Raw genomic sequence first — 11,303 nt, forward strand, 5'->3', positions numbered from 1 at the left:
CCATGTTGGCATTTTTTTTTTCCATAACTTGAGTTCATTTATTTTGGAAAACCGTGTTACATTGTTTAATGCATCCAGCGGGGCATCACAACAAAATTAGGCATAATAATGTGTTATTTCCACGACTGTATATATCGGTTGATATCGGAGTTGGACAATATCGGAATATTGGATTTCGGCAAAAAAGCCATTATCGGACATCTCTACTAATGACTATTTTCAATTGTTTATCCATGATTTTTTTTTTTTCTTAATTCTTAACCGCCTATACTGAAACACGTTTCTTAAAACGCATAAAACTTTAATTTCGCAGGGGGCGTTTTTTTGTTTTCCTTGATATAACCTTGACTGCATCCAAATCAGCAGGTGTGAGACTACAGCCCACATCAGCGGCACCCTCAGTTTGAATATCAAAGGCCTAATATATTGTGTGTAATATTAGCATAGTGCCGAGTTCAGGAGATTGCAAAAGCGCTGTGCAGGAAAAAAAAAAAAAAGATGTGTGCCATTTTCAGATAACTTGAAAGGACATGTGATGTGGCTGCAGGCTTTAGAATTTTTGCTTATGTTCTCAGATGGTGGTCCACGCATGCCCACCCCTACCCCCATGCACACCCACGCGCACATTCTCATGTCAGAGGGAATACTTCAACAATACCAGAGCATCTCACCTCTCACTCAGCCTAATGATTTTGGGCTGGGCGCGACACCTCTTGCTGAGGGTGTAGAGCTTGTTGATGATGCGTCCCGATTTGCTCAAAGACTGCTGGGTGTTGAGCTCCAGCTGTTTGTAGCGCTGATTAACGGCGGGTTCCATCTTCCAGAAGAACTCGATGGCTGATGTGTTCAAAGCGTACGACGTGGGGAGCCTCCGAACAAAGTTCTGGAACTCCTCTGAAAGGCAGGGAAGTGCGGACACGTTTAAGAAAATGGATTTTCAAACACAAGCGCTCCACACAGAAGAAACCCCTTTTCAAAACCTTTACATAAAAAGTTGACATACACTTGTAAAGAACATAACGTCATGGCTGACGTGAGTTTCCAATCATTTCTACAACCATTATTTTTTTGTGATAGAGTGATTGGAGCACATACACTGCAAAAACTGAAATCTAAGTAAGATTTTTGATTATTTTCTGTCTGATAAGATAACTCTTCTCACTAAGCAGATTTTAGTGTTTTACTAGTTTTAAGGGTTTTGATCCTAAATGATCTCAGTAAGATATTACAGCTTGTTGCTGAGATTTTATGACCTATATTGAGTAAAACATGCTTGAAAGTAGAATATCAACTGTTGCAAAGCTGTGTCATCAACACTCACAAGTATAAAACTACTGTTTTCAAAGTAATACTTTCTTATTTCAAGCATGAAAAAAAAAAAATCATGACTTTGACACAATTGTGTCTCATAATTAAAACAGATGACAGCCAAATGGACTTTGCTGTTGTATATTCAATAAAACAATAGAAAATACATACTCATAAAGTAGTACAGTTGGCACAGTACAGCAAACTGACAGTTAATATTTAAACATTTAACATTTCTAACAATTTTGAACAGAAATAGTTCATGCACATTCAGATAAATTCTTCAAAATTACACAATTAAAACATTTGCCGGGGGCCAGGCTGTATATATGCGCACTAATTGACTGAAAGAGCATGCACTTGGCGCGATGATGTCATGTTATCGATGGAAAAATGCATTTTTAGACAATATGATTTGCCTGAGCGGCTAGTAGACCCCGAGAGTAACAAGCGGTTGCCTTGTTTCCTTTCCATTAAGAACAATAACTTAGTTTTTAGTGTAAGTTTGCTGGTTTCAAGAAATGTAATGCCGAGCGCATATCAATTATGTCAAGATAATGGAACTTGCATTTACTTAATTTAAGAAAATTTTTCAACATATTGAGCAAAATGGTCTATTTTTTTTTCTACCAAGAAAAGTGCACTTGTTATTAGTGAGAATATACTTATTTAAGGTATATTTGGGTTCATTGAGGTTAGTTAATTTTACTTGTTTTGGAAAGTCTTGACAAGCCAAATTTTCTTGTTCTATTGGCAGATAATTTTGCTTAGTTCAACTAATTTTTGTATTTTTTTTTCTTGTTTTTGAACACTGACTTTTTGCAGTCTACTGAAAATGTGACCAAATCTGCTGGGTCAAAAGTATACATACAGCAATGTTAATATTTGGTTACATGTCCCTTGGCAAATTTACCTGCAATAAGGCGCTTTTGGTAGCCATCCACAAGCTTCTGCTTGAATTTTTGACCACTCCTCTTGACAAAATTGGTGCAGTTCAGCTAAATGTGTTGGTTTTCTGACATGGACTTGTTTCTTCAGCATTGGCCACACGTTTAAGTCAAGCCTTTGGAAAGGCCATTCTAAAACCTTCATTCTAGCCTGGTTTAGCCATTCCTTTACCACTTTTGACGTGTGTTTGGGGTCATTGTCCTGTTGGAACATTCCATCACCCCATTTATGTTTGTTAGATATTCAGTCCTGTATAGCCAGTGTTTCCCACACATTCATTTATTTGTGGCGGCCCGCCACGAAAGAATTATGTCCGCCACAAATGGATTTTTCGGCTTTTGACTCGCTCGACCGCTCATAAAAGCAATGGGACTGTCTGTGAATGTTGCTTGTAGTTACACCTCCGGTGCAGTAGGTGGCGGTATGCATTGTAACTCCGCCAATAGCACTTAATTCACCTGGTGGGCCAGAAGAAGAAAAAGAAGAGGGACGGACGGACGGGACCAAAATACTCGCCGGTTACTTTTCATAATGATGGCGCTTCCTACGTTTCTACCTCAAACGTCCAAAAGCTGCTGAAAGCCTTGATCCAGGATGCCATGGGGAAAAAAACTTAAATGGTGCCTTTTGGCTATAGTTAGCAGCTTGGTGGCTCATAGCCGGCTAGCTAACGCTTGCTAGCGTGGTAGCATTGCTTCTTTTTTACAGTTGTTATAGGTAGATAGGTTATAGCTGCATCGCTCGCGGCTCGTCATATATTTAACGTTAATCCGCGATTTCACCGAGCGTTTCACTGACGGTTTCGCGTGACGCTGCTTCATTAACACCGCCGCTGTTTGACTCGGTCACCTGTTTTCATACCGACGAGCTAACGTGTCCAGGTTATAACCCTGTTGTCAATAAACACACGTGGACTGAAGCTAAAATGTCCACTGTCCACTGCAGCATGTGAATGCAATGAAAATAATAAAATCTGAGCCAACCAGCTGTTAAAATGTTGTCCAGGTTAATGTTTTGGCCATTAAAGGCCGTTCATTTCAAGATTTCAACTGTGATCGGGCTTTAAACAGGTGGCTGACCTGTTCAGATGAGTGTAACTGCTACTGGTCAAATAATGTGAAATAGCATTTAATTTTACATGTATGCAATGCCATTTAAATGTAATTATAGATAATAATAATAATAATAAATACTGTGTAGTGTTGTAAATAGTCAACGGGAAGGATTCTAGTAAGATATAAGCCATGAGCACTACACAGCCAGAAAAAAACCTAGGCAGGACAAGTAAAAATATTGGGGCAAGTAGATTTGAGAAGTCAGGCAAGTAGAAAAAAACCTTAACGTTGAACCCTGCATGTGTTGAGCTGCTACCGCTTAAGGTTAGACGGCACTGTACATAGAGCGCTTCTGCTCGTTAGTAATAAATTCTAATGTTGGATGTTCACTCCTTTACACAGATGAGTATAGAAAAATATTTTCAACGGCCGAAAAGGGCTGGACTTGGAAAGGAGGTAGGCCTACAGTCCGGACCACAGGTGCGACCTGTTCAGCAGCAGCAGCAGGAGGAGGAGGAGGTTGACTGACTGTGGCAGGACACCTCTGCCTCTGTTTCACTTCATGTTGCTGGTAAATAATATGGTTGTAGTAGTAGGCTAAAGTTAAATTATTTAGTATTCACTCATTAAAGGGGCAGAGCTTTAAGAGACATTTTAGCTTTTATATTTTATAAGATATATTTTTTGTAAGAACCACAATTAATAAATATATTTCAGTGAATAACTAATTGTTCAAATCTGTATATAAATATGTACATAAAATGTTGTAATTATATTCCAACTCCGCGTTCTTCTTGGTCATCGCCGCTGCCCCCCCCCACCCCCCGCCGACCACACCACCACAAATAGATGCCTGTCCTGTGGGAAACAATGATAGCACATTATAATCTGTTCAAAGTGTACAAAGTTTCATAAAAATATGGACTTTTGAACCCATTACTCATATTTTCATTGTTTCGAATGGAGAACTTTGTTGCACTATACCAGGGGTCGGCAACCCAAAATGTGGAAAGAGCCATATTGGACCAAAAATACAAAAACAAATCTGTCTGGAGCCGCAAAAATTAAAAAAATTAAAAGCCATATTACATACAGATAGTGTGTCTTGAGATATAATTTGAATTAAGAGGACTTAAAGGAAACTAAATGACCTCAAATATAGCTACAAATGAGGCATAATGATGCAATATGTACATATAGCTAGCCTAAATAGCATGTTAGCATCGATTAGCTTGCAGTCATGCTCTGACCAAATATGTCTGATTAGCACTCTACACAAGTCAATAACATCAACAAAACTCACCTCTATGTATTCATGCACAACGTTAAAAGTTTGGTGGACAAAATGAGACAGAAAAAGAAGTGGCATAAAACATGTCCTAGAAAGTTATACATGTAAACAAACTACGGTGAGTTCAAGGACCGCCAAAATTAGTGGGACAAAACGGCGCTCGCCAAATACTCGAATCAGTGAAGCATGTTTAATACAAACAGTGTGCTTTATAACGTTGTATTGCGCATGTTTGTCCTCCTACAGAAACCATATTAAAACAAATAAATGTATTTTTTTCCCCTCATCTTTTTCCATTTTTCATACATTTTTGAAAAAGCTCCAGAGAGCCACTAGGGCGGCGCTAAAGAGCCGCATGTGGCTCCAGAGCCGCAGGTTGCCTACCCCCGCACTATACGAAGACTTACAAACCATGTTCAACAAGGAACTAAGTATATATATATACAGTCGCGATCAAAAGTTTACATACACTTGTAAAGATCATAATGTCATGGCTGTCTTGAGTTTCCAATCATTTCTCTTATTTTTTTGTGATAGAGTGATTGGAGCACATACTTGTTGGTCACAAAAAACATTCATGAAGTTTGGTTCTTTTATGAATTTATTATGGGTCTACTGAAAATGTGAGCAAATCTGCTGGGTCAAGAGTATACATACAGCAATGTTAATATTTGCTTACATGTCCCTTGGCAAGTTTCACTGCAATAAGGCACTTTTGGTAGCCATCCACAAGCTTCTGCTTGAATTTTTGACCACTCCTCTTGAAAAAATTGGTGCAGTTCAGCTAAATTTGTTGGTTTTATGACATGGACTTGTTTCTTCAGCATTGTCCACACGTTTAAGTCAGGACTTTGCGGAGGCCATTCTAAAACCTTAATTCTAGCCTGATTTAGTCATTCCTCTACCACTTTTGACGTGTATTTGGGGCATACTTGCCAACCCTCCCGAATTTTCCGGGAGACTCCCGAATTTCAGTGCCTCTCCCGAAAATCTCCCGGGACAACCATTCTCTTGAATTTCTCCCGATTTCCAGCCGGACTTAAGGCACGCCCCCTCCAGGTCCGTGCGGACCTTAGTGAGGACAGCCTGCCGTCACGTCCGCTTGGCCAACCGAAAAGTAACCACATAGTGTTCTGTGGTTACTTTTTGGTTGGCCAACGGTTTACGTTGTATTGCGCACCCTGACGGCAAGTGTGGGAGTCGGTTCTGAAGTATGAAGTAAAGAGACGTAACTTCGTCACCTCGCCTGGTTATTGACTCCAACCCAGAATATTACACTGCCCATACCTATGATCCTTCAAAGGCTGTGCTACTGGCTGCAAAGCATTGCACTTTCAAATACAACAATGAGTAGATTAGTGTTATGTGTGTATATATGTGTAAATAAATAAACACTGAAATTCAAGTATTTATTTTATTTATATATATATATATATATATATATATATATATATATATATATATATATATATATATATATATATATATATATATATATATATATATATATATATATATATATATATATATAATAAAATACATACATATATATATATATATATATATATATATAAATATTTATTTTATTTATATATATATATATATATATATATATATGTATATATAAAATACTTGAATTTCAGTGAATTCTAGCTATAAATATACTCTTCCCCCCTTAAACCCGGCAACGCCCCCCCGACCCCGCCCACCTCAACCCCACCCTCACCCCCCCCCCCCCCCGCCCCCTCAAATCTCCCGAATGTGGAGGTCTCAAGGTTGGCACGTATGGTTTGGGGTCATTGTCCTGTTGGAACATTCCATCACCCCTTTATGTTTGTTAGATATTCAGTCCTGTATAGCATTGGTCCCCAACACCCTACATTTTTTTTATTTTTTTTATTTTTATTAAATTAACATAAGATAGACTTACAATTAGTGCACCAACCCAAAAAACCTCCCTCCCTTATTCACTAATTCACACTCATTCGCACAAAAGGGTTGCTTCTTTCTGTTATTAAAATGTATGGTTCCTACATTATATATCAATATATATCAATACAGTCTGCAGGAATACAGTCCGTAAGCACACATGATTGTATTTCTTTATGACAAAAAGTAAAAATAAAAAATAAAAATAAAATAAAAAAATAAAAATACCATACCCCAAACCCCCCACACGTTTAAGTCAGGACTTTGGGGAGGCCATTCTAAAACCTTAATTAGACAGGCCCAGAGCATAACTACCACCACCATGCTTGACGGAGGCCTTTAATCCCAGGAACACCATCCTACCATCAAGCATGGTGGTGGTAGTATTATGCTTTGGGCCTGTTTTGCTGCCAATGGAACTGGTGCTTTAAAGAGAGTAAACAGTACAATGAAAAAGGAGGATTACCTCCAAATTCTTCAGGACAACCTAAAATCATCAGCCCGGAGGTTGGGTCTTGGGCGCAGTTGGGTGTTCCAACAGGACAATGACCACAAACATACGTCAAAAGTGGTAAAGAAATGGCTAAATCAGGCTTGAATTAAGGTTTTAGAATGGCCTTACCAAAGTCCTGACTTAACGACGTGTGGACAATGCTGAAGAAACAAGTCCACATCAGAAAACCAACAAATTTAGCTGAACTGCACCAATTTTGTCAAGAGGAGTGGTCAAAAAGTCAAGCAGAAGCTTGTGGATGGCTACCAAAAGTGCCTTATTGCAGTGAAACTTGCCAAGGGACATGTAAGCAAATATTAACATTGCTGTATGTATACTTTTGACCCAGCAGATTTGGTCACATTTTCAGTAGACCCATAATAAATTCATAAAAGAACCAAACTTCATGAATGTTTTTTTGTGACCAACAAGTATGTGCTCCAATCACTCTATCACAACAAAATAAGAGTTGTAGAAATGATTGGAAACTCAAGACAGCCATGACATTATGTCCTTCACAACTGTACGTAAACTTTTGACCACGACTGTATAGTCCCACACACAAGTGCTTTTGACTACCCTCTAACTGTATTTGGCTAATTTAATCAGGCGAAATGAGAGAATCCCTTTACTCAGGCCACACAGGCAGCTCTCGGTCTAACTGGAAGTGATATTGTTTGATGCATATGATAATGAAAAACGGCAGAGCTAAATAAGGGCTTGGGGTATATCTTTTTTTTTTTTTTTTTTTTTTTTAATGAACAGCCAACAGCTTTTTCAGAGCTTATTTCATTTTTGAGGGGAAAAAGGACGGACAAGTGGGCTCAAGGGATAATATCTTAGAGACTTCCGTAACAGCGGGCCACAAGAACAAGGGTGTTCAAAGTCTGGCCTGTGGGCCATTTGGGGACCGCAGCTAATTTTCTATTGGTCATTTGTGCAATCTAAAAATAACTCATCATCAGAACATTTAGCTTTTGCTTGCCTGCATTAAACCTCTTTCTTTCAACACCGGCTGGTACAGATACTCTTCTTTTGGCTGCTGATGTACAAAACCCAAAACCAGTGTGTCATGTCTGTGTAATCATGTTTTGTCTTAGTCATGTTTTGTTTAGTTATTGGACTCTTTAGTTTCTGGCTTTTCACTCCCTTGTCTTGTTTCCATGATTACCCATTAGTTTCACCTGTTCCACGTTTGGACTCATTGTGCACTCTTGTTTGTCACCATAGCAACCCATTAGTTTTCACCTGTCACGTCACGCACCTGTTTCACGTTTTGAGTCACGCACCTGTTTTCGTTAATCATGTCTGTAGTATTTAAGTTCATTGTTTTTCAGTTTGTCTTTCTGGTGACATCCCCACATTTATGCTATGCACATTTCTGACTCTTTTTTTCATGTCCATCGTTCACGCTGCTCCTTTTTGTCCATGCCAAGTAAGTTTTGTTTATTATTGCCACAGTTAGTGTTTTTTGTTGTTCATAGTTTTTGCCTTTTTGCAAGTGTTTGGTTTCATAGTTTGTTCTCCGCCATTGTGCGCACCTTTTGTTTACTTCCTTGTTTTGTATTTATAGTGTTTAAATAAAAATGTACCTTCATTCCCGTCTCGCCCGAGCCAACTTTCCGTTGCCTTCTAGAAAAACTAAACTCCAGGACCAAGTCTTGACACAGTGAAGTTGGCACGTTGTGTAATTCGTAAATAAAAACCGAATACAATGATTTGAAAATCCTTTTCAACTTATATTCAATTGAATGGACTTCAAAGACAATAGATTTAATGTTCGAACTGAGAAACTAAAAAAAAGTTGGCACAAGGACATTTTTACCACTGTGTTACATGGCCTTTCCTTTTAACAAAACTCAGTAAACGTTTGGGAACTGAGGAGACACATTTTTGAAGCTTTTTAGGTGGAATTTTTTTCCCATTCTTGCTTGATGTACAAGTTATTCAACAGTCCGGGGTCTCCGCACTCTTTTACTATGAAGCCACGCTGTTGTAACACATAGCTTGGCATTGTCTTGCTGAAATAAGCAGGGGCGTCCATGATACCGTTGCTTGGATGACAACATATGTTGCTCCAAAACCTGTATGTACCTTTCAGCATTAATGGTGCCTTCACAGATGTGTAAGTTACCCATGCTTTGGGCACTAATACACCCCCATACCATCACAGATGCTGGCTTTTCAACTTTGCGCCAAAAATACTCTCGTCACAAGTATTGTAAATGTAGAAAACATACTGCAGATCTAACATAAACATACAAGAAGAAACTTAGACAATGGCAAAAATAACTGGAAGTGGACAAAGAAGGGAAACGGCTCACGCAATTCTTGGATGTCGACAATAACGTATAATCCGATGTTTTCCTGACGCAACTTCTGCGCCTAAAAGCATTGCTAAAGGCCAAGGGGCTGCAGGTGTGTCTAGTTGCTCTTCCTTGCACCGGAAGTAATATAATCGGGAAAGACAAAACCCAAAACCAGTGAAGTTGTCACGTTGTGTAAATCGTAAATAAAAACGGAATACAATGATTTGCAAATCCTTTTCAACCTAAATTCAATTGAATAGACTGCAAAGACAAGATACTTAACATTCGAACTGGAGAACTTTTGTTATTTTTTGCAAATATTAGCTCATTTGGGTTTGATGCCTGCAACATGTTTCAAAAAAGCTGGCACAAGTGGCCAAAAAGACTGAGAAAGTTGAGGAATGCTCATCAAACACTTATTTGGAACATCCCACAGGTGAACAGGCTAATTGGGAACAGGTGGGTGCCATGATTGGGTATAAAAGCAGCTTCCATGAAATGCTCAGTCATTCACAAACAAGGATGGGGCGAGGGTCACCACTTTGTCAACAAATACCTGGTTGTTTAATTGTTGAAGAACAACAATTCTCTACCAGCTATTGCAAGGAATTTTGTGATTTCACCATCTACGGTCCGTAATATCATCAAAATAATCAGATAATCTGGAGAAATCACTGCACGTAAGCAGCAAGGCTAAAAACGTCAGGCGGTACTGCATCAAAAAGCGACATCAGTGTGTAAAGGATATCACCATATGTGCTCAGGAACACTTCAGAAAACCACCGTTAGTAACTACAGTTTGTCGCTACATCTGTAAGTGCAAGTTAAAACTCTACTATGCAAAGCGAAAGCCATTTATCAACAACACCCAGAAACGTCGCCGGCTTCGCTGGGCCCGAACTCATCTAAGATGGACTCATACAAAGTAGAAAAGTGTTCTGTGGTCTGACGAGTCCACATTTCAGATTGTGTTTGGAAACTGTGGACGTGGTGTCCTCCAGGACAAAGAGGAAAAGAACCATCCGGATTGTTCTAGGCGCAAAGTTCAAAAGCCAGCATCTGTGATGGTATGGGGGTGTATTAGTGCCCAAGGCATGTGTAACTTACATATCTGTGAAGGCCCCATTCATGCTGAAAAGTACATACAGGTTTTAGAGCAACATATGTTGCCATCCAAGCAACGGTATGATGGACGCCCCTGCTTATTTCAGCAAGACAATGCAAGCCACATGTTACAACAGCGTGGCTTCATAGTAAAAGAGTGCAATTACTAGATTGGTCTGCCTGTAGTGCAGACCTGTCTCCCATTGAAAATGTGTGGCGCATTATGAAGCCTAAAATACCACAACGGGGACCCCCGGACTGTTAAACAACTTAAGCTGTACATCAAGCAAGAATGGGAAAAAATTCCACCTGAAAAGCTTCAAAAATTGGTCTCCTCAGTTCCCAAACGTTTACTGAGTGTTGTGAAAAGGAAAGACCATGTAACACAGTGGTAACAATGCCCCTGTGCCAACTTTTTTGCAATGTGTTGCTGCCATTAAATTCTAATTTATTGATTATTTACAAAAAAAAATGAAGTTTCTCAGTTCGAACATTAAATATCTTGTCTTTGCAGTCTACTCAATTGAATATAAGTTGAAAAGGATTTGGAAATCATTGTATTTTGTTTTTATTTACGAATTACACGACGTGCCAACTTCACTGGTTTTGGGTTTTATACATAAAAGCTTTGCCTATAACAGGCTACGCATACCAGAAATACAGTAGCGGTTTAGGAACTTTAATGGGATTTGTAGAAAAAGGGACATACTCTATATACAGTGTGATCAGACGTGTCCCTTCAACTTGCATTCATGAGATGTCTCATGAGGGTGTGCCACAGTGGTCTAAGCACTATGCTTGACTGGATTTAAAATCAGCCAGGGACCACTGTGGCATATATTTTCCTCCCATTCATTTTTGCCGTT

General features: G+C 39.1%; 1 protein-coding gene across 1 annotated transcript in view; it reads right to left on the bottom strand.

Moving 5' to 3' along the window:
* LOC133616381 (BMP/retinoic acid-inducible neural-specific protein 3-like) overlaps positions 1-11,303 on the bottom strand; it is a 290,364-nt gene that overhangs the window by 30,060 nt on the left and 249,001 nt on the right. Inside the window, exon 7 of the mRNA XM_061975560.2 lies at positions 672-894. Coding sequence (XP_061831544.2) covers positions 672-894 — 223 coding nt within the window. The remainder of the gene's footprint in view (positions 1-671; positions 895-11,303) is intronic.

This window comes from Nerophis lumbriciformis, linkage group LG14, assembly GCF_033978685.3.
Source record: "Nerophis lumbriciformis linkage group LG14, RoL_Nlum_v2.1, whole genome shotgun sequence".
NCBI lineage: Eukaryota > Metazoa > Chordata > Actinopteri > Syngnathiformes > Syngnathidae > Nerophis > Nerophis lumbriciformis.